This window comes from Cinclus cinclus, chromosome 17, assembly GCF_963662255.1.
Source record: "Cinclus cinclus chromosome 17, bCinCin1.1, whole genome shotgun sequence".
NCBI classification, from domain to species: Eukaryota; Metazoa; Chordata; class Aves; order Passeriformes; family Cinclidae; genus Cinclus; species Cinclus cinclus.
In genome coordinates, this window is record NC_085062.1 from 12,410,056 (window position 1) to 12,433,000 (window position 22,945).

Sequence of the window (22,945 nt, forward strand, 5' to 3'; positions counted from 1 at the left end):
GAGCGGGGCGAGCCGGGACGGGACGGGGCGACAGACAGACGGACACGGTGACACGTGGTGGGTGGCCCGGGACGGGGGAGGAGCCCGCCGGGCGGGGCTGCGGTGAAGCGGCGCAGGCGGCGGTGGCACGGGCGGGGCCGAGGGGAGCCCCTGAGCCCGGCCTCAGTCCTTCAGGGTAGCCTCGGACACGCCCTGGGCCAGCAGCTCGGCCAGGACGTTGTCCAGGTAGTTGGGGTCGGGGTAGCCGTGCCCCGTCAGGTTGGAGCCGAACTCGGTCTTGTGGTGGATCTCGTTCCACACCACTGTGTCCGACTCGCCCGTGGTGTTGGAGGTGCCGATGGTGAAGATGAGCCGCCGGTCCCAGGCCACGATCAGCAGCTTCAGCACCTGTGGTGGGCACGGCCAGGGCTCGTCCACCCGGCACCCCCGGCACGGCCTGGCACGGACTGGCACAGCCACCCGGTACCCGCGGCACCTCCTTCCCCCGGCACAGCACAGCCTCAGCCCCGCCCCAGGGTGGGATTCAGCCCCAGCAGGGCGCCCACAAGATGCCACTCTCCCTTGTGGTATCTCCCATCCCATCCCATCCCATCCCATCCCTCCCATCCCATCCCATCCCATCCCATCCCATCCCATCCCATCCCATCCCATCCCATCCCATCCCATCCCATCCCATCCCATCCCATCCCATCCCATCCCATCCCATCCCATCCCTACTATTCTTTCTCTTTCCATCCCACCCCATCAGGGTCTCACCTTCCTGCCCTTCTCGTTGTCAGGCAGGTAGCAGTGCCGTGGGAAGCCTCGTGCCGTGAATTTCTTCCCGGGATTGGGATGCTCCGGGCCCTGGGTGGATGAGGGGACAGGGGATGAGCAGGGGACACGGGGCGGGGGTCACCAGCCCAGCTGGGGGGTCCTCCCTCACCTGGATGCCTGTGGGGATGTCGTAGACGATCCGGATGGTTTTGGAGTCGGTGTATCCCGGGAGGGAGTGGGGGATGAGATGGAATTCCATCTTCCCGGGGGGCTGCGTGCCTGTCTTCTCCCCATAAATGGCCTTACAGGTGGGACACTGCAGGCTCCCATCCTGGGGGCACCGCGTGGGCCTCAGGGGTGGCACCCACCCAGCACTCACCTGGACCCACCAGCATCCATCTGAATCCCCAGCACCCACCCAATGCCCACACCCACTCCAACACCCACTCAATCCCCCACACCCACCCAGCACCTACCTGGAACACTCCAGCACTCCCCAGCACCCACCCAGAAGCTCTCACACCCGCCTAGCACCTACCTGGAATCCCCCAGCACCCACCCAACACCCAGTACCCACCCAGCACCCTCCAGCACCCCCAAGCACCCACCCCGACCCGCACGCAGCCCCGGGGTGCAGCTGACCTTGTTGCCATTGTTGTACATGGCGAGCAGGCACAGCAGGTGGTACATGTGCCCGCACTTGCCCAACTTGCCCACCAGCTCCGGCTTGATGCCCCTGGGGCTGAGCACGCCCTCGTAGCCGGAGGAGGTGACCAGCCGCTCCATGCAGATGGTGCAATCCTGCCGGGAACGGGATCAGCATCCAGGGGGGACAAGGGGTCACCCCCGGCTCTCTGCCCGTCCCCTGCCTGAGCTTCCCTGAGTCCCCCGAACCCCCCACTCACCTCATCCGGGGGGTTCTTCACCTTCTGGATGTAGCGGCGCACCACGTCCTCGGGGGTCTTACCTGAGGGGAATGACGTCAGAGCCTGCCTGCCGTGCCACAGCACCCCTACCGCAGGACGGGGACAGCCCTGCCACCCTCTGCCACCACGACAGGACACCATGTGGCACTACCCACGCAAATCCCTTGGGGATCTCTCACTTCCCCCTCCACGTTCCCCCTGATCCCGCTGGGACATCGGTGGCTCCTTACTCTTCTTGAGCTGCTTCTTTTTGGTTTTCCTGCAGATGCCGTTGACGCCGGGGACAGGTTTGATGTCGCTCTTGCTGACGGGCGGGGGGTGCAGAATGGGTTTGGGGGCGCGGGTCAGGCACACGGGCAGCCCGGCGGCGCACATGAGAATCCCCGTCATCCCTGTGCCGGGAGAGTGCCTGTCTGCCCGTCTGTTCGTCCTTGCCAGCCCCTGGCAGTGTCCCCCTCTCCCCGCCCACAGTGTCACCGCGTGTTGACACCCAGCTGCTGGCCAGACCCCGCTTACCTGCGAGGGCGGGATGGACGGGGCCAGTGCCGTTCAGATTCTTGACCGGGAGCGCTGGGACCCTGCATGGAGATGGGAGAGGAAGGGGCTCAGCTGGTCTGGCAGGGCTGGCACTGTCCCCTCCTCGCATGTCATGGCCCCAGAACAGCAGCATTCCCGTGGCACACAGGGCACTGTCCCCTGGGGCTGCTGGCACTGTCCCCAGGCAGTGTTGTCCCCACGGAACACAGAACACAGGGCAAGGTGTCCCCTCACCAGCTTGGAGAGCTGGTGTCCCATTCCACGGGACTGTCCCCCAATGCCACCTGTCCACCTCTGAGCACCCAATGGTACCAGTGGCATCATGTCCTCTTCAATCCAGGGTGGGACCTTGTCCAGGTGTCCTAATGGTGACACACCGTGTCCCACACCCCTGCAGACACTTGTGTGATCCCCAGGGACCCCCACCCTCCTGGGACTGCCAGCAGCAGGTGGCACCAGGGACAGGGCTGGAAAGGGACATGTCCATAGGGGTGGGATGGACAGAGGGAAGGACAGATGGATGTGTGACTGGGGAAGAGGGAGGCCTGACCAGTGCCATCATCCCCCTCACTGATCCCAAAATCCCCTCCGACTCCAGCCATCACAGTGATCAGCTCAGCAGTGCTCAGCCCCACACGATCTGGGGCTGAGGGTGTTTTTTCCTTCATTCCCAAAGCTGCTCTACCCACACCAAGGCCAGGGCAGCGATGGTGGCCCAGCCCCATCCCAGGGTCTTCCTGGCTCCCTCCTGTCCATAGGTACGTGCCAGGACAGGGAGGGCGATGGGGACAGAGACAAGGACTGCTCAGCCCAGCACCCAGTACACGGAAGGGAAAGCAGGACGTCAGCAGAGAAAGGAAATATGTCAGGAACTGCCAGGGGCTCAGAGACTCACCTGTCCCCTCAACCTGGTGTTGACAGCCCTGAGGGGACACCAGGCCAACCCACCATGGGGTACAGCCATGGAGATGTGGGTGCCAGGACAAGGACGCCCACTAAGACACAATCCCAGGGGTTTGCTCACCCACCTGGACTCCCCTGGTGAATCATTTCCACCACAGAAGGGACACCGAGGCTGTGGTCCCTCCCTACAGCTGTGGCCTCCCCAGCGATATGCCTGGTGGCATCAGGCCAGGAGCTGGGTCATACAGCCCATGCTGGCCTCGGGGACACCATTCCCCTGGGGTCAGGCACTCCATGTGCTCCAGCTGCCATGAAAGCATGTCACGGCCTGGCACAGCATGGCATGGCACAGCACGGATCACCACAGCCCCTCTGCAGGGATCCGAGGACAGCCAGGACATCCCAGGTGTCCCTCCCACAGCCATATCCCCAGGCTGGACACCCAGGGGCTGGAGGTGACAGTGCCACAAGAGCTAGAGCTGCTTGCAAGGTGACAGCAGGGGACAAACCACCTCCATCATCCCTTTTGACCCTCTGCGTGCCCATCCCTGCCTCACTGACACCCCGGTTGTCCCCTCCCCACCCAACCAGCTTACCCGGGGGGAACAGCGGCCCTGGCTCCCAGTCCAGCCCCGCGCTGCGTCCCGGGACGGTTCAGGTTGTTGAGACCGGGCAGCGCCGCGCTGGGCACGCTCTGCCCGGGGGCGAACCCCGCGCCAGCCACCCGCAGCCCTTCACCCTTGGCCGCGCCCCCCGCGACCACCGCCGGCGTGCCCGTCCCCGCCGGCCACAGGGTTCCCCCGGCGAAGGTGCTGCTCTGGCGGACGCCGCCGGGGTAGAGTTTGCGGCGCTGGGACGCCAGGATGGCGTTGGAGGCGGCGCGGGTGCTGTTGACCAGCAGGCACTGGGGGCAAGAGCAGGGGGTGCCCGTGCTGGCGCCCACCGGCCACGACTGCGATTTGGGGATGGAGCCCATGGTGAGGGGATAGGCCAGGTCCATGCGGCGCCGCAGCCGCCGCTTGCGCTGCGTCTGCCGGTTCATTTGGGACATGCTGCTGAAGTAGATGAGGTAGCAGAAGCCCAGGGAGGAGAGGTCCAGCCAGGGGTGCTGCTTCTCGTAGGCGTTCTGGATGGTGATGCAGATATCCATGTCGTAGGGAGTCCAGGAGTTGTTGTCGTTCTCCCATTCCCACACGATTCCCTTCCCCGGCGCTGAGGAGGGGTCATAGAAGTTCCTCCGGACGGGTCGCATGGTCCCTGGGGAGACAGGGGAAGTGACGCCAGTGGAGGGACCCACACCTTCACAGACATCCCTGTGTCCAGCTTCCAGCTGGGCATCCCGCAGGGATTGGGATACAGAGGCGCTTCGGGGTGCAACAGCCACTGTCCCCCTTCACCTCATCTGTCCCCACCAAGTCTCCATTGCGCTCCAACAGTGCCTCCCAATGGATGAATCCAACCCTCATCCTGCCATTGATGACAGTGGCTTGGACTGCCAGCCCCCAGCATCATTGTCCCGGATACCTTGGGAAGGGCGATGCTGCTCAGCCCTTGTGCTTTTCCCAGCTTTTTTCCATGCCTCTGGTCCAAGCTCTTCCCCACCCTCCCCTCCCCGTGGCCATCCAGGGCAGGGGAAGCATTTCCCGGTCAGGAGAGGTTTCCTGACAGCTGCTGGCTCTGGCAGTGACACAGCCAGGGACTGTCCCACACGGTCAAATCCCGTCCCCTCGCCACTTGTTTGGGATGGAGCTGGATCCTGCAGCCCCTCCGGAGCTCCGCGGTGGGAGAGTCATCGCAGCCCTGTCCTCGAGTGCCCCCCCCCCGCACGAGGCCTGTCTATCCCCTCGCCGGCACGGTTTGCCCAGCTCGATTAACGGCACTAATTAACGGTCATTAATCACCGGCCGCATCAGGCAGCAGAGCCAGGCCCCAGCTGCCGCCTTGTGCTGAGGCAGCTCTGCCAGGGCCACGGGAGGCAGCGGGGGGGCCCCCGCTGCCTGCTCCTGCCCACATCCCATATCCCACTGCTGGCTCCAGGCCACTCGCACCCACGCCCCACTGCCCACTCCCCTCCAACCCCGCTGCCCACTCCCATCCACACCCCGCTCACATCCATGTCCTGTATCCCATCTCAGTTCCCAGCCCTGCCTCCTTGCACCCATGTCCCCCTTCCCGCTGCTCACTCTTGCCCAAATCCCGCATCCTGCCCATAAACACATCCCTGACCCACTGGTCCTTGCAACTGCATCCCATATCTCCCTGCCCCTCACATCCCCATCCCAAATCCCACATCCCCATCCCAAATACTACATCCTTCTACCCCTCACATCCCCATCCTAAATCCCATATCCCCATCCCAAATCCCACATCCCTCTGCCCCTCACATCCCGCACCCCCCAGAGGGCACTGGATGATCAGCCCATTCCCCTTGACACACACAGCTCCCAGTCCCCAAGGGCCACCAGTTGTCCCCATCCCCTGTCCCCTCTGCCAGCCATGCCAGAGCCACAGGGCCAAGCCAGTGTCCCCAGGGCCACCAGGACAGGACGCACATCCCTGCTCTCGGAACGGGGTCACCTCATTTCACTCTGTCACTGGGTTTCTCTGTCGCCAGGTACGGCATGGGCCAAGCCCCCTGAGCCCCCAACCTCATGCCAACTTCTCCTGTGTCCTCATGTCACAGCAGGCACCAGGAGCATGCTCAGCTCAGGGGATCCTCTTGTCCCCAAGCACCAAGAGCCGTGTGACAGCCTCTAAACCCTGGGCCTCACCCATGGGAAGAGATGATGGATACAGGGATGGGGCACATGGAGGCCACAGCGCTGAGGACAATGGCTACGTCCCCTGCCATGACAAACCTGGGGACACCGAGGTCCTCCTCTGATTGTCCCTGTCCCCAAGTCCTGCTGGCACAGGGACTGTGGTACTCAGGGACATCGTGGGAAGAGTTTGTTTTGTCACCTCAAATCCATTCGTGGCCCCAACATGGGCACAAGTCCCCAAGGAATATCCAGCACCATGGCCATGGGATGTGATGCCAGCTTCTGTCAAAGGATGAGTCTCGGCCAAAGCTGGCAGGAGGTGCCATGGGGACAGCCAGGGTGTCCCGGTGGCTCCTGCAGCTCTGAGTCAGCACGGACCCTCCGGGTCGTGCCGGCATCCTCGCTGACTCAGGGCTGCAGGTGCCAAGATGCCCTCTGCCAAGCCCATGATCGGCTGGAGATGGATTCAGAGCCAGGTTGGATGGCAGAGGCAGGAGGCAGGTCCCTGCTTTGGTCCCCATCTCAGTCCCCAGCCCATGGCAGAAGCCATATCCACACTCGGGATCATTTGGCATCACTGGGACTAGGAATGGTGTCATCAGTGGCCAGGCTGAGGTGGTGCAACCATGGGGTTCCTGCTGTGGGGTGTCCCCAGGCAAATCCAGGGGGTGTCACCTGGCATGTGGCAGGTCCCCTGCCTGCTCTGCATGGCCTGTAGCAGATCCTGCCCTGGGTAGGGATGCAGGGATGGGCAGGAATGCACCCAGAGCAGCACATCCCCCACAGCACAGCCGGCACGTGCTGGTTTAATGGGTCACACCGTGACAGGGACACATTTAATGGGGTCTGGGCTTGGTCCCAGTGTGGGACCAGCTCTGACTTCCCACAGGATATGTGGCCTGGATGCACTGCCGCAGCAACAACCATCACAGCTGCAAACATCCCAGTGCCCAGCACTGCTCCCCATGTCCAAACTGGGGCCTCCCCACTTCCCTGGGGATGGAGCAGCTTGGAGGGGAAGATGTGGGGACAGTGGGATGATGGGACACACCACAGCACCCCACAGAGGGGAGAGGGCATGGAGGGATGTGGGGACATGTCCCTCTGGGATGAGGGTGCATGGTGGACAGGAAAGAAAAGGGCCAGAGAAGTCAAGAGGGTCCCATGGGGGGACTGGAGCCCTGGAGAGTGAGGGGAGGAGAGAGGGAACAGATGGATGGACAGATGGAGGGATGGAGGGATAGAGGGATACAGGAACGAAGGGACAGACAAGTAAGCCTGTCTAAGGGAAGGAAGGATTTAAATGATGGATAAATAAATAGAGATACACTGTCAGGGAAGAAAAGAGGGAAAAGGGAAAGATGGATGGATGGATGGATGGATGGATGGATGGATGGATGGATGGATGGAATGACAGACAAACAGACATGCAGTGACAGATTCATGGATGAATGGAACAACAGACAGACAGATACACACAAGGACGGAGGGAGGGATGAAAGAATGGATGGGAGGATGGAAAGATGGGTGGAAATATGGTGGGATGGAAGGAGGGAGGGAGGGAGGGAGGGACGGACGTACCAGTGGGTGGAAGGATGGATGGATGATGGATGGATGATGGATGGATGATGGATGGATGGATGGATGGATGGATGGATGGATGGATGGATGGTTGATGGATTGTTGAATGCATGGACAGATGGACAGATGGAAGGATGGACAGGTGGCTGGATGTTCCTGGCTTGACGCCAACCCCTTACCCGTGTCCTGGCGGAACTGATGCATGGACTGGAGGTCGATGACGTAGGGTGCCAGCTGGACATCGACTTGACCCAGCACCACGCTGCCACGGGCATTCTCCTTCAGCACGTTCTCGATGTGGTGGCACACGGCAGCCGAGTAGGGCCGCCAGCGCCCGTGCTCGTTCAGCCACTCCCACACCACCACGCGGGCCAGGTTTTGGGGGGGGAACCCCAGGCCCCCCGAGGGCAGCATGGCCCCCGAGCCCTGCCGTGCCATGCCCGGGGAACGGCGGCTCAGCCCCGCACCATCCCCCGGCACGGGGACGCGGGGGTCACTCGGGGCCCCTCCAAATCCTCCTCCCGGCTGCCGCCGGCTGCGGGCTCTGGAGCTCAGCGGAGCAGGCGCTCTGGGGCTCTGCAGAGGCGGGTGTTGCCAGCCAGGTCCCCGAGGTCCCCGAGCCACCCGGTCCCGCTCCCCCGAGGCCGCCGAGCGGGGCTGGGGCCATCCATCACCCGGCACGTCTTCCCCGGCTCTTCCTCCTCCCCGCGATGCTGGCAGGGCTCGGGCTCCAAAAAGCCACCAGGACCTCTCAGACTGCGTCGGCTCAAGGATGGCGGTGTTTGTGAACGGTGATGGGGTCACACAGCCACGGTGCTGTCCCCCTGACACCCACTCCTCCTCTTCCTCCTCGTGTCCTGCTGCTCAGCCTACGTCCTCGGTGGCTCCACGGCCGTCCCCGCCGCCCAGCACGTCACCGCTGGCAAGTGAGAGGGGTGTCACCTGAAAAACAGGGCCACAGCACGGGTCACTCCGGGTACCGCCGGGCGGGTGGCAGCTGGGGGACCGTCCTGATCGCCCCTGAGCCGGCGGGCAGCGACGCCGCGGTGCCCGCAGCCCTGGCAGAGCGGGCTGCTTGCCAGCCCTGGCCGGCTGCTGGCCTCCAGCGTGTCAACGGGGACAGGGGGGGACAGGCCACCCTGCCGATGGCCCTGGGGAGCTGCTGGGGGTCCCACGAGCCCGGGAAGCCTCATTGCTCTGTGCGCCGGTGCTTTGGGTGCCGGGGAGCCGGCTGGCCCTGGATCCCGCTCCAGCCGCCGCTGATTTATGATCTGCACTGCAGGCATCGGGCTGGGGGTGGTCCCGGCCCCCCGCTCCCGGCCGGCCGCGATCCCACCCGCGGCAGCCTCCGGACCCACGGCGGCGGGTGGGGGGCCCGGGAAAGGGGGTGTTCGCTGCACAAACAGGCGGCAGACAGAGGCACAGCCGGGGCCGGGCACACACAGACACACTGACACGGAGAGACACGGGCACAGGCGCTGGCACACGCACAGCCGGTGACACGGACAGACAGCGGGACCGACACAGGCGGGCGGACAGACACGGGGAACCACGGCAGCACAACAACCTCCCCCCCCTCCCCGGCCACACGCTCCGGCTGGGCTGGGCACACACGCACCGCGCACCCCAAAACACGCGTGTGCGCCCAGCCCCGCGCCCGCCGTGACCCCGAGCACCGCGGAGGGGGGCACCCGAGCCCCAGCCCCGAGCCCCTCCCGGGAACGCGCGGCGGAGACGATCCCCGGAGCCAACAGCCCCCCAGAAACCGGCGCCCGGCTGCTCTTCGTGGAGGGGAGGGTTTGAAAGACCAGGCCTGGCCCCCGTGCACGGTGTCCCCGTCCCCTCCCACGGCAGCCCCCCGGTGCAGGGTCCCCCGCCGGTGGCCGGTCCCCCACGATGCACGGCCCCCCCCAGGCCGCCGGCACACGGTATCCCCGAGCACGGCGCGCTCCCCCCTCGGCGCCTGTTGTGTGCCCCCCCCGGCGCACGGTCCCTCCCGATGCACAGCAGCCCCCATCCCTCCGGCACATGGTCTCCCCGAGGCACGGCAGCCCCCATCCCCCCGGTGCCTCGTCCCCCGACCCCAGTGCCCGGTTCTTCGCGATGTACGGCATCCCCCAGCCCGCCGGCGCCCGGTCCCGCCGTCCCCCGAGCCGCCCCCCCGGCCCGCCATGGCCGCCGCCGCCCCGAGCCGCGGCCCCCGCGCCGTTACCTCCGGCGGCCGCAGCCGCACCGGGACCCGCAGCCGCACCGGGAGCAGCGGCGGCGGCGGGCGCGGGGCCGGGCGGCGGCAGCGCTCAGCCAGCGCCAGGCAGCCACCGACACCGGCACCGGCGGCGCGCACGGCCGCGGGCACCCGAGGCGGGAACGCGCGCCGAGAACGCGCGCCGGAGAGCGGGGGCACGCACGGGGGAGCGGGCATCTGCACCGGGATCGGGACTACGCACGGGGGACCGGGCATCTGCACCGGAGGCGCGCATCGGGACCGGGGTCACGGTCCGGGAAGCCAGGATAGGCACCGGGGACACCCACGGGGACCGGGTGTCTGCACCGGGGACACGCACGGGGGTTGGGTTGTCTGCAACGGCGACTTGGACTGGGACCGGGCATCTGCACCGGGAACCCATTCGGGGATCGGGCACCCCCAGCGGGGCCATGCACTCAAGCCGGGGACACATCGGGAACACTCACTGGGCACTGTGGGGGGCATTCTTGGAACATGTAGGGGACCGGGGATCTGCACCGGGGACCTGTATGGGGTGTGGGCATCCACAGTGGGGACACACACCAGGACCAGGGACACCCACCACGACTGGGACACACACTGGGGACTGGGCATCTGCACTGGGGCCAGACACCCCTATTGGGGTCACACACTAGATGTCCCCACTGGGGGCTGTCCCCCGGGTATACCACTCTGCTTGGGGGGATGCTTTGTCCCCCCCTTAGGACAGGTATTTCCCCCAGCCTTGTGGGGAAACTGAGGCACAGGAGGCACCAGGACGCCCCGAGCCACAAAGGCATGCCAATATCTATCACCTTCAGCCCAAGGGCTAGTGGCTCTGCCAGCCAAGGGACAGAACTGGGGATAGATCTGGGGACAGGAGTTGTCACTCTGGCTGAGACTATGAAGGGACAGATCTGGAGGCAGGGTCATGGCTGTGCCCATGGCAGGACAGATCTGGGGACAAGGGAATTGACAGGCTTTTGGGGACAGATCTGGGGACAGGAGAATTGTAACTATGGCTGTGCCCATGGAGGGACAGATTTGGGACAGAGGCGTTGATACTGGGCCTGTGCCCATGGAGGGACAGATTTGGGGACAGGATTAATGTTGGGTTAGGGTTGGGTTGGGGACCGGGCAGCGACGGGTGCCGTGGCCTCGCAGTGCCACCTGGTGGCTTCGGGCACGTGACGTGGCAGCCGGGGGCAGCGGGGTTGGGCATGGGGACACCCACTCGTCCCCCCTTGCCGTCCCCACGTTGGGGGACTCGCTTCCTGCCAGCCTGCACGGGCAGGGGCCATCGGTGCAATGAGCCGTGCTGTGGTGTCATGCCAGGCTGGCACCCCACGGACAAGGCACGGGGACATGGAGACAAGGCAGCGATCTGGAAATGGGCCATGGCATAAGGACCTGGAGCTGAGGTGGGGACACAGCATGGGGACAGAGCTGAGTCACGCCACGGGGGCATAAACCCAGGGCAAGGACATGGCATGGGGACCTGGAGCCAGAGCAGGGGCATGGAGCTGACACTTTAAAAGGGGACATGAAGTTGTGATGGGAACACAGGGGTGGGACAGGGCCATGGCACAGGCACCTGAAGCCCCCCCATGAGGAACCCTAAAGGGGCTCAAGCCATCAGAGAGGGGGTGAACATGGCAGGGGACCCCAGGGCCAGGTGGCTGTCATTTAGGGCCTTGGGGATAAGATCCTGTGCAGTCGAGGCTGGGCCCTACATCTGTGTGGGGACACATGTGCATCACCCAGTGCAAAGCCCTCTGTCCCCACCCACGGGCCCCCCCCAGACCCCGGGCACCGCCGCAGCCGTGTTTAGTCTGAGCAGGAGCATGGGTGACCTTCGGCTCCTGCAGCACCCACCAGGGTAAACAGCACCTGGGCCCCACCTCAAGGACACCCGGGGGGGGGGGGGGGGGGGGGGGTGGAGGGGTGGGGTGACCTCAAGAAGCACCCATGGGTGGGGAGTGCTCCAGCACCGGGTCCTCCTGTGTCCCCACCAGGGGTGACTGGGGCAGGGTGGGGGGGGAGACCCCACCCACACCCCACAGAGGACAAGGTGGGGGGTCCCGTGGTGCTGCCACTGCAGGGATGTGTCCTCAGACAGACAGACAGACAGACAGACTGTCTGTAGGGGCCCCCGGCGGGGACCACCCGCACACACCCATGCACACACACACACACACACACACACACACGGTCTCCTTGCACGCCCTGACACGGGGACCACACACACACACGCACACATGGCAGAGGCAGCTGGAAGAACAGCAGGAGACAGACAGACAGACGGACAGACAGAAGCAGGCAGGCAGAAGGGTGCGTGGGTGGGTGAGCACACACCCGGGCCGTGCACACACACGCAGGCACAAGCACACCTGGGTGTGCACACGCGGGTGTGGATCCACGGGCACACACGTATAGGTTCTGTGTGTAAAAGTGTGTCAAACAATGGACAAATGCGAATTTTGCATGCACACACACACGTGTGTAAATCAATGCGCACGCACAGGGATGGACACGCAGGGTCCCGCACACACATGTGTCCCCGCGCTCACACCGGTCCCAAATTGCTCCCACGGGGACCGGTGTGCCGCAGCCGGGCCCAGCCCCGCATCGCGCCCCCTCCCCACGCTGAGCCTTCCCCGGGCCCCCACCTCCCACGGCCCCCTGTTCTTGCCCGTCTTTCCCCTCCCCCGGGCTGGTTTGTCCCCCCAGCCTCCCAAATTGCCCCGCACCCTGTGTCCGCCCCACCAGCGGGACCCCTGTGCCGGCGGGGCGGAAGGAGGGGGAGCAGGCGGGGGGGGCTGGCGGGGGCTCCCTCCTCCATCCCTCCTCCTCCATCATCCCTCCTCCTTCCTCCTCCTTCCTCCTCCCCCGCCGCCCGCTCGGTGCCGGTGCCGGTGCCGGTGGCCGGACAGCGCCGAGCCCCGCGGAGCGGCATGGCCGGGGGCCGGGGGTGCTGCCGCCGCCCGGCCCTGCCCGCAGCCTTGCCCGCAGCTCTGGGGCTCTGCCTGTCCCTCTGCCTGCTGCTGCCGCTGCCCGCCGCCGCCTGGAGCCCGGCCCTTCTGCCGCCCGCCGCCCGCAGGTACCGGCACCGGGGACGCGGGGATGCGGCCATCGGGCACTGGGCATCGCCTGCTGGGGTTACCGGGGTCTGTGGGTACCGGGGGGCACCAGGCACCGGCAGCTGCGGGTACTGTGGACCGAGTACTTGGCACCAGGGGCATCAGGGATCCGGGAGCTCCAGGCACGGGGGACACCGAGGACGTAGGGACGTGGGGACCTGTGAGACACCGGGGATCTGTATCAGGGGTGCAAAGTTTCAGGCATGGGGGCAGCGGGTGTAGGGGGCATCAGGCACGGGTACTGGGTACTGGGGGGCTCTGTACCAGGTGTGGGGGCACCATGGACCGGAGAGCACAGGCTGCTGGGCACTCCAGGGAGGGGCTGTGTGGGTCATGATGCTGGGGCTGCTGGAGCAGGGAAGGCTGAGGGTACTAGGAGATACTGGAGCTAGCTGGACTTGCTGAGGCTGGGAGTTGTTGGGGCCAGCAGGACTTCCTGGGGGGTTACTGGGTCAGGCTGGACTTACTGGGGGTATCACAGCTGCCAGGCTTACCAGTGTTCTGGGAGGTGCTGGGACTACTGGGGCTGCCTGGGCATACTGGGGCTGGGGTTGTTGGGACTCCTGGTCTTACTGGGGCTACTGAGGCTACTGGGATGGACTACTGGGATACTGGGGCTGCTGGGACTCCTGGGGCTGTCTGGGCATACAGGGACATGCTGAGACTACTGAGTCTGCCTGGGCATATTGGGATACTGGGGCTGCCTTGGCATGCTGGGGCTACTGGGAGTGCTGGGCATGGTGGGGCTCCCTGGGCATGCTGGGGGTGCTAGGGCTGTCTTGGCACTCTGGGACTACTGGGAATGCTGGGACTACTGTGAGTGCTGGAGCTGGTGAAGAGTGAACGCCCGCAGCCCCAAGGTCCTGCCCGTCCCGTGGAGGTGGCCCAGTCCGGGGGTCTGTGGGTGCTGTGGGGAGCTGTGGTCCCTGTCCCGCCGCAGCGACGGGGGGGTGCCGGCGAGGCGGGGTTGTTTACAGGAAACCCTTGGCTCTGGCCGTGTCTCCGGCACCGGATTGCCGGGACCTCCCGGTTCCGCTCCGCTCGGTGAGGAGACGGGCAGAAGCCGCCTCATTTCCCCTTCCCTTCCCGGCCAAGCCCAGGAAGCCCCCGGCGCCTTGGCACAACCCTGCCGTGTCCTCCCGGGATCCCCCAGGCCAGCACCCACGAGCCCCCGCCCCATCCCGCCCCATCCCACCCCATCCCTCCCTGAAGCATCGCTGGGATTCCACGTGCCCAAGTCGGGGGCAAAAAACCAAGCGGCTGATTTTTGGAATGGGAGTAGGATTCAGAGCCAAACCTGGTGTGGGCTTTGCTCCAGGTGGGCACAAGCCCTGTCAGCAGAGCCCGGACCCCCTCGGTGCCAGTGCGGTGCTGGGTGGGCCAGGGTCACGCCAGGCCACGCGGGCACTCGCATGCCAAAGCCTGCCAGCTCCTGCCTGCTCCTGGGAGGGCATTCCCCTCTAGGGAAATGAGCCGGGACGCATCCTCATCCCATCCCAACAGACATTTCCACAGCTGGAGCTGACACCACCCAGGAGCTGGGTGTCCCTCCAAGGGAGACGATGCCACCCGGGTCTCGCTTGACATGGCAGGGTGGCAGCGGGAGTGTGGCGACAGCCCCGGCGGGCTCTGTGCTTCCATAGCCCTGGCACGGTGCCCGCCTGGGACGCTGCCCAGCCGGAAAGCCCTGTGCCACCCGGCTGTCCCCCCCCCCCGCCTCCGGCACCTCCCAGACAATTGTCCCCCCGCGGCGCCCTCTTGTCCCTGCTGCCACCGCCTCCCTCCTCGCAGTACTGCAGCGCTCCCGACAATCTCATTTTTTGACACAAATTGTGCAGCCTTTGAGTTTGGAGCTGCCGAGGGCACGGCGAGTCCTTCCCGCCGCGGGGGCGGGGACGCTCGGCAATGGTGTGTCCTGCCCTGCAGGGGGAAACTGAGGCTGGGGTGCCCGGGGAGGGTTTGGGCAGAGCCTGGCATGTGGGGCAGAAGAAAGGAGCCTTTGTGTGGGGTGGGCTGGGGGTGCGGGGGGGGCTCCGGGCCCCGCTCCAGGCCAGCCGGGTGCCAGAGCCATGCCGGGAATGCAGCAGGAATGTGGGGCCCCAGCTCTCACCACGTGTCAGAGCAGGGCTCCCCATGAGCACCCCAAAAACTGGGGATGGGCATCTGCCAGGGTGACAGTTTGGGTGGCAGTACCCCCAAGGTGTCCCTGCAGAAGAGCCGGCGACATCGGTGGTTTCCCTTCCAGCAAGTGGTGCTCCTACACGGTGACACGGACGGTGTCATGCCATGTCCAGAACGGGACTTTCCTCCAGAGGGTCTTCCAGGGCTGCCGCTGGCCCCTGGCCTGCAGCGGGGGCAGGTGAGCGGGGCCACCGGGGTCTCCTGGGAGCAGGGACACCCGGGATGCCCCCAGGATGGGTCTGAGTGCTGCCTCTCTGTGCTGCAGCTACCGTGCCGTGATCCGGCCCCTCTACAGGGTGACCTACAGGACCCTGACGGCGCTGGAATGGCGCTGCTGCCCTGGACACGCTGGAGCCAACTGCGAGGAAGGTGGGAGCTGGTGTGAGTGGGGATGGTGTGCAGGGTGGGGAAGCGACACCAGGGGCTGTGGGACATGGCCCTCGGTGTCACTGGTAGGGATGGGTGAGGAGAAGGGTTTATGGGTGGGTGGGACAGATGGATGGATGGATGATGGATGGATGGATGGATGGATGGATGATGGATGGATGGATGGATGGATGGATGGATGGATGGATGATGGATGGATGGATGGATGGATGGATGGATGATGGATGGATGGATGGATGGATGATGGATGGATGGTGGATGGATGGAGGGATGATGGATGGATGGTGGATGGATAGAGGGATGATGGATGGATGGTGGATGGATAGAGGGATGGATGGATGGATGGATGGATGGATGGATGGATGGATGGATGGATGATGGATGAATGATGGATGGATGGGTGGATGGATGGATGGATGAATGGACAGACTGAAGGATTCTCCCATGGTGGGCAAGGGTGTGGATGTTCCTTTACATAAATGGATATCTGTGCCCATGGATGGACAGATGAGTGGACAGGTGGCTGGACAGAATTTCCTGGGTGGGTGAGGGAGTGTCCCTGTGTGTGGAGGGATGGAGAGAGATCCCAGTGGGTTGGGCAGTGGGAGAACAGCCATGTGGGTGGGAGTGGATGGGCAACAGGCTGTGCCTGGGGTGGGGAACTGGAACAGCTGATGGATGGGGTGTGGGTGGATGGACAGACAGACATTCCTCGGCATGGCAGCGCCCACGGGGGGTGCAAGACCACAAGTGGGAGTGGGGGTGGATAAATGGGTGTGAGGCTGTGCCATGCGTGGGGGGACGGGTGCTGCCAGCTCCTGACAGGGGGTCTTTGTCCCCATTGTCACCACATCCTCCCCCTCCTCCTCCCTCTCCTCCAGGACCTCACTGCGGGTCCCAGCCCGGCTAAGGCTCCGTGGGATCCGAGGCTGTGAGGGCAGCGGGTGGCACCCGGGGCTGGGGACATCCAGGGCTGGGACACCCTGGGATGGCACTGAGGGTCTGCAGGGCAGTGGGTGACCTGCAGGGTCCGCAGGCAGCTGGGTGGGAGCAGTGCTGGGGCCGGGGGGGTTCTTCCTCCTTCTCTTTCTCCTCCTCCTCCTCCTCCTCCTCCTCCTCCCTGCGTGCTTGGCCGCCTGCCCCACATCTGGCCCCACTTAGGGCTGTCCCCTGCAGCACGGCGGTGGCCGTGCCGGGGTGGGATGACAGCTGGGGGGTGTTTAGGGGGCCACCTCTGTCTACCCCTTTCCTGCCGTGCTGGGTGGTCCCAAGCCACTGTCCTTAGGGTCCCTCTGTGGGGACAGGGACTGGGACCCCACCTTGGGGTGTGGATGTGAGCAGTGTCCCCAGGATTGTGCACCCCACTCCAAAGCCACTCCCAGAATGCGGCTGGGGGCCACGAGGGTGTTTGGGGAGATGGGGTTCAGGACTGAGGGGGGGAATTGGGGGGCCCTGGGGCTGTTTTTGGGGCTGGGATTGGGGGGTGATCATGGGGAGATTGGGGGGGGGGGGGGGGTCAGGTTAAGGACCGTGGGTGGGTTTGGAGGACTGTGGGTTGGGGGCATCTGGTGTGTGGTCATGGAGGGTTTTGGGAGTCTGGTTCAAGACCATGGGTAGGTTTGGGGGATCCTGACTCAGGGTTATGTGTAGGATTGGGGGTCAGAGGCTCACCCAGAGCAAGGATGGGGCCCTGCACTCCCCAGTATGTTGGAGGGAAGTACGACAGGAAGGTCTCCCACAAGAGGAAATGCCCCACATGGGGGTCCCCCCATGCTGACCCCCCTTTTCTTGGCAGAGGCTCACACCTTCCTCACCCTGCGGGATCCCGGGCGCCCCAGCACAGCCCTGCGCCGGCCCTCCCTGCACCCCACGGCCTTCTCAGGTGGGTCCCTCCCCAAACCCGCTGAGGTGGGCACAGAGGGTGTGTGGACCCCACCCCACCGCCTGTACCCCTCAATTTCCCCCCGCAGGGTGCCTGAACTGCAGCCGTGTCGGGGAGCTGACAGCCCGGCTCGCCACCCTCGAGGCACAGGCAAGTCCCAATTTGGGATCTGGCCATCTCCTCCTGCACCCCCCGAGGGGCACGAGAGCCCTGGGGGTCACTTCATGCCCCCTGCTGTCACCCACCCCTGCTGTGTCTTTGCCAGGTGGCCCGGCTGGTGGTGGCCGAGCCCCCCACCCCAGCAGCACCCAAAGGCAGCATCCTGGGCAGGGGTCCCGAGGCCGGGCAGCTCTGGGGGTCCCCAGCCGCACGCGGGAGCCCCGGGGATGACGGTAAGGCAGGGTGACAGTGACAGTGACAGTGACAGTGACAGTGCCACCCACAGGGCTGGGAACGTACCTGGGTGTTGTCAATATTTGGGGGGGGTGAACTCACTTCAGGGGAAAAGCAAACCTGTCCCACCCCTGCTGTCTCCAGCTGCGACACGGAGCCACCCGCGGGGACAGGCCAGCCCTGGGGAGGGGCTGGCTGATGGCGGGGACCGGGTGTGGGTAGGGCTGTCCCCGGGGTCCCCCCTCAGGGTGCTCCTCTGCCGCAGGGAGATCCAGCTGGAGGGGACCCCCTGGTCCTAAGGGCGACGTTGGAGGACGGGGACCCTCGGGAATTCCTGGAGGGAAGGGTCCAGTGGGGCCACCAGGTAAGGGGGGGACAGTGTGGGGGGACCCCAGCCTGGTGCCTGGCCCAGCCGAGACCCCCCTTTCCTGGCAGGCAGATCTTGGGGGGTCTATGCAGCAGTTTGGGAGCCCAGACGGGCTCCAGCACTGCACAGCTCTGGGCACACCCCAATCTTCCTCTTCCTCCCTGCAGGTCCCCCTGGCCCCCCAGGACCACCCGGCCGGGATGGAGCCAGGGGGCTCCCTGGAGAGAAGGGGTTACCCGGCCCCCCCGGCCCCCCGGGCCCCCCTGCCCCTGTGGGGCCAGTGATTCCCCGACTGGATGAGCCCAGTAAGGGGGACTGGGCTGGGGCTCTCCTCCCAGTGTGACCCCAAGAATGGGACTGGGTTGGGGACCGGGCTGGGGCAGAGTCAGGTTTGGGGGTCTGAGCATCAGCTGGGCTGGGGGTGGTGTGGGGACCCCCAGACCATCACTGGGGTCCCAGGGATGAGATGGAGGACACTGGGCTATACTGGGGTCCCCCGTGCCATCATTGGGGTTCAGTGATGAAGTGTGGGGCACTGGGCACAGCTGGGGACCCCTGACACCATCAGGATTCCAAGCATGAGGTGGGGGGCACCAAGTACTGCAGGGGACCCCCTACCAACTTTGGGGTGCCAGCAATGAGGTGTGGGGCACTGGGAAGATCTGGGGATCATCACTGGGGTGACAGGGACGAGACACGGGGGAGAGCAGGGGAGGGGAATGTGCTCCCCCTGTATCCCCAGGTGATGCCAGGAACCACGGGGGGCCTGGCCCCAAACACCCCCCTCCATTCTCCCCCCAGGGGACCCTATCCTCTCCAACACCTTCACCGAAGCCACCAGGAGTACCATGGGTCCCATGGGACCTCCCGGACCTGTGGGGCCAATGGGTGAGGGTGTCCCCCCTTCCTTTGTCACCCCCCCCCCCCAATTCTTCTGGGTGCCCCAATGTGGGGCTGAGTTGTGTCCCCTTCCCTTGCAGGTCCCCCTGGCCCCCCAGGTCCCACTGGTCCCCCTGGGCCCCCAGGACCCGATGTAAGTGCTGGGGTGGGGGGCGCGGGGAGGGCTGAGCCGCAGTGTCCCCCCAGGGCTGATGTCCCCACCTTGTCCTTGCACAGGGCAGAGCAGGAGCGCCCGGAGCTGCTGGGCCCCCCGGGGAGAAGGGGGACAGGGTGAGTCCCCCAGCCCTGCATGGTGACACAAGCTGGGGGGTTTCAGCCGGGGGGGGGGGGGGCTGGCCATGCCCCCCAGGGGTTCTGACAGGCTCTGTCTCTCCCGTAGGGTCCCCAGGGCCACCCAGGCAGCTGCTGGTGTCCCCTGTGGTGGCCGTGTCAGGGTGGGGAGTGGTTTGGGGGCCACCTCTGCTCCAAACACCCCTTTCCTGCCGTGCTGGGTGGCCCCAAGCTGCTGTCCTCATGGTCCCTCTGTGGGGACAGGGACTGGGACCCCACCATGGGGTGTGGATATGGGCGTTGTCCCCAGAATTCTGCATCCCCATCCTTCCAAAGAATGGGGCTGGGGGCCACGGGGAAATTTAGGGGGTGGGGTTCAGTGGGAGATGTGGGGGAACTGAGGCTGGGTTTGAGGGCTCTGATGTGTGGCCATGGGGAGATATGGGGGTTCTGGTTGGGTTGGGGGATCTGGTGTGTGGTCATGGAAGGGTTGTGGGGGTTTGGTGTGCAGTAGTGGGGGGATTTGGGGGTCTGGTGTGGGGTCTCAGCCATGGGGTCTGCCAGCATCTTCCTTGGCAGGGGTCTGGCCATGCCCCCGGGGTGCTGATGGTCTCTGTCCCCCCGCAGGGTCCCCAGGGCCACCCAGGCAGCCGCGGGCAGGACGGGGCACAGGTACGTGGGTGGGTCGACCCCCCCCGGACGCAGCCCCCCGTGCCCCCCCGCTGCCAGGCCCTCTCCTCTCTGTGTTTCAGGGCGAGCCGGGTCCCCGGGGTGAGCCGGGCGAGAGGGGCACGTGGGTGAGTGGCACGGGGGACACCGGGGACACCAGGGACATTGGGCACAGGAGGGGAACACAACAGCGGCTGGGTCGGGGGGGTGATGGGCACGGGAGGACCCCCACACCCTCCATGCTGTCCTGTGCATCTGGTCCCGGGGACCTCGATGATGTCCTCAGGGTTCCCACTTGTTCCCACTGCCCCACAGCTTGTCCCTGGGTCCACAGTGTCGACAAGGGTGTCCCCAGCTCTTCCCTGGAACCCCAATGATGGTAGAGGGTGGCCAGTAATGCCCCACACCTCATCCATGTCACCTCAGTGATGTCCTGGGTGTCCCCAGCTCTGCCCAGTGCCATGTCTCATCCCCAGTGCCCCAGCAGTGGCACTGGGGGTCCCTGGCTGTGTCCAGTGCCAATATCACCTCAACAGGGTGATGGGGCACAGGGTGGGCTCAGACCGCCCGGGGTACCCCCACTCCTTGCCCTGGTGTCCCAGTGGCTTGGGGGCACCCCATGTCCCCCCATGGGGGTGGCCTGGAGCCATTTTGGGTGCAGCTCCCTCTCACCCCGTCCCTCTCTTCCCCAGGGGGAGGGTTTGCACCAGCTCCGTGAGGCACTGAAGATTTTAGCGGAGAGGGTTTTAATCTTGGAAACAATGATTGGGCTCTACGGTGAGTAGGGGGATGGGGACCCCTGGGGTGACCCCCACCAGCAGGTCATCAGGTCCCTGTGATGTCATGGTGGCCTTTGGGTCACTGATGTAATGCAGCTGAAGCGAGGGGACCCTTGGCAGCCCCTCCTCATGCCACGGGGGGACAGGGACAGCAGGGTGACCCCCTCCCTGGGGGGAACCCCCATCCCTGAAGGGAGGTCACCAGGCCCTCATGACATCACAGTGGCCCTTGGCCATGACATCAGCCATGCATGATGTCATCACCCATGTGGTGGCATCATGGCCAGCATTGGGGGGCCACTAAAAGGAAGGCCCACCAGGGTCCCCCCATCCTCACCTCCAGCTGGGCATCCCAGAGCCCCCCGAGGCTCGGGCAGGAAGACTTGTGACAATCTGTTGAGGACAAGCCGGTGGCCCTCTGAGAAGGCTGGGGATGTGTCCCCCCAAATGTTGGCTGTCTCAACGTGCAGGGGGGTGGCAGAGGGAGCACCCCCAGGTCAGGGACATCAGTATCCCCATCAGGGACATCAAGCCAGCAGCATCTGCCAGCACAGGGGACCCCCTTGTCCCCATGGACTCGCAGGGATGGAGGAGCCCCCCACATCCCTCTGAGACCAGGGGGACCCTCCTAGGAGACCTGGCACCCCCTCCTCGTGCCCCAGCACCCCCATCCTGCTGGGGCTGCAACCCTGCCGTTCCCCTGCCATGCTGTGCCACCCCTGCCCTGCTGTGTCCCCACCCTATGTCCCCATTCCACGTCCCAGTGCCGTGCCCACCGCGGGGCCAACGTGCTCTGCTCTGCTCTGCTCTCTCCCTCTCCCCCAGGCCAGTAGCTTCCAAACCCTCCTGCGGCAGCAGGCCCGGCTGGAGGTCCTGGCTAGAAGGGTCACCTTGCTGGAAGCCATCATCTGGCCAGGTAACCACCCTCCACCCCACCCTGCATGAGCCTGGAGCACCACGGCACCCCTGGGAGCAGGCCTGGAGCACGGGGGACTGGAGCCACTGGGAATGGGGCACTGAGAGCTCCGGGGCCATGGGAGAGCTTGGAGACCTGCTTGGATTGAGAGAGGCAACCATGGAAATCCTCCTGGACTGAGAGGGACAACCATGGAAATCTTCTTGGATTTGGCAATACAACCATGGAGAACCTTTTTGACTGAGAGGGGCAACCATGGAGATCCACTTGGATTTGGCCACACAACCATGGAAATCCTCTTGGATTTGGCCATACAACTATGGAGAACCTCTTGGATTGAGAGAGGCAACCATGGACCCCTTCTTGGGCCAAGGGGAACCCTGCAGTTCCCCAGGGCTCAAGGAAATCCTTGGAGAAGGGAGACCATGGAGACCCTCTCAAGCCAAGGGAGACTCATAGAGCCCCCCAGGAGACCATGGGGACCCTCTTGGACTGAAGCATCTCCCAGAGCTCCCGTTGTCCTAAGGGATCCCCCCGTGCCAACCCCCATGCCAGGATGCCCAGCAGGGCACAGTGGGTGCCTCCCACCCTCATCTCCCCTCCCCCTCCCCATTCCAGCTGTGCTTTTCCACAGAGTTCCAACCGGGGGTGCCAGGCAGGGGTGCCAGCCGGGGGGTCCTCGGGTGGGTGTCCCCAGCCCCTGGGGACACTCAGAGCCACAGGGGGGCAATGACCCCCATTTCTGTTGGGCAGAACACCCACAGCCCCCTATGCTGATTTGGGGATTTTTGGAGGAGGGGATGATATCCCACCCCCTGACATCCCTTTCCTCTCTTCCCACAGAGCCAGAGCCCGGCTCGGGCAGCGGTGCCTCCGGCACGGTAACCCCCGGGGTGCCCCGTGACAAACGTGGCAGTGGCCAGCGCCCCTATCGCATCGTCACCCGCCCCCACCGGCCCCCCCCACAGCCGTGACAGAATCGGGGGCGTCACTGGGGTCATTCCCACCGTGCCGCCCTGGGGAGCAGGATGGGATCACCCCCGTCCCCCCTCTTGGTGCTACTGGTGGCACGGCACCACCCTTCCCACGATGCTTCGCCCCCTTCGCCGCTGCTTGAGCCGCCGGGAGGGTGAGGGGTGTCCCCAACCCCATATCTGTCCCCCACTCTCCAAGTGGATGGATTCTGACTCATCCCATCCCTCCCGGGCACCCCATGCTGGGGGGAGGGGATTGGGGGGCTGAAGGAGGGGACCCCGCCTCGGGTTGGGACCCCGCTGCGCCGCGCGCTTCGCTGCTTTGTGACCCGTGAGGTCATTAAATGTCCCCAAATCCGTGTCCTGTGGTGTCACCTGTTGTGCCAGGGACCTCCCAG

At 65.2% G+C, this 22,945-nt stretch overlaps 2 protein-coding genes across 2 annotated transcripts; one reads left to right on the plus strand and one right to left on the minus strand.

Annotated features, from left to right (window-relative positions):
* Nucleotides 1-162: 162 nt before the first annotated feature.
* On the minus strand, nucleotides 163-7,903 carry DTX1 (deltex E3 ubiquitin ligase 1). Its single transcript, XM_062504463.1, has 9 exons — nucleotides 7,645-7,903; nucleotides 3,719-4,379; nucleotides 2,199-2,260; nucleotides 1,913-2,074; nucleotides 1,662-1,723; nucleotides 1,399-1,557; nucleotides 926-1,087; nucleotides 757-846; nucleotides 163-387 (listed from the first exon to the last, which is right to left on the minus strand). The coding sequence occupies exons 1-9, from the start codon at nucleotides 7,901-7,903 to the stop codon at nucleotides 163-165; spliced, it is 1,842 nt and encodes a 613-aa protein (XP_062360447.1).
* A 4,740-nt stretch (nucleotides 7,904-12,643) lies between these two features.
* Nucleotides 12,644-22,547, plus strand: EMID1 (EMI domain containing 1). The gene is given in 15 exon segments (XM_062504278.1): nucleotides 12,644-12,897; nucleotides 15,042-15,188; nucleotides 15,276-15,379; nucleotides 17,193-17,279; nucleotides 17,368-17,429; nucleotides 17,545-17,687; nucleotides 17,954-18,036; nucleotides 18,207-18,344; nucleotides 18,841-18,927; nucleotides 19,020-19,072; nucleotides 19,156-19,209; nucleotides 19,837-19,881; nucleotides 19,962-20,006; nucleotides 21,483-21,573; nucleotides 22,417-22,547. Coding segments are annotated over 15 exon segments (1,524 nt in total).
* The last annotated feature ends 398 nt before the right edge of the window (nucleotides 22,548-22,945 follow it).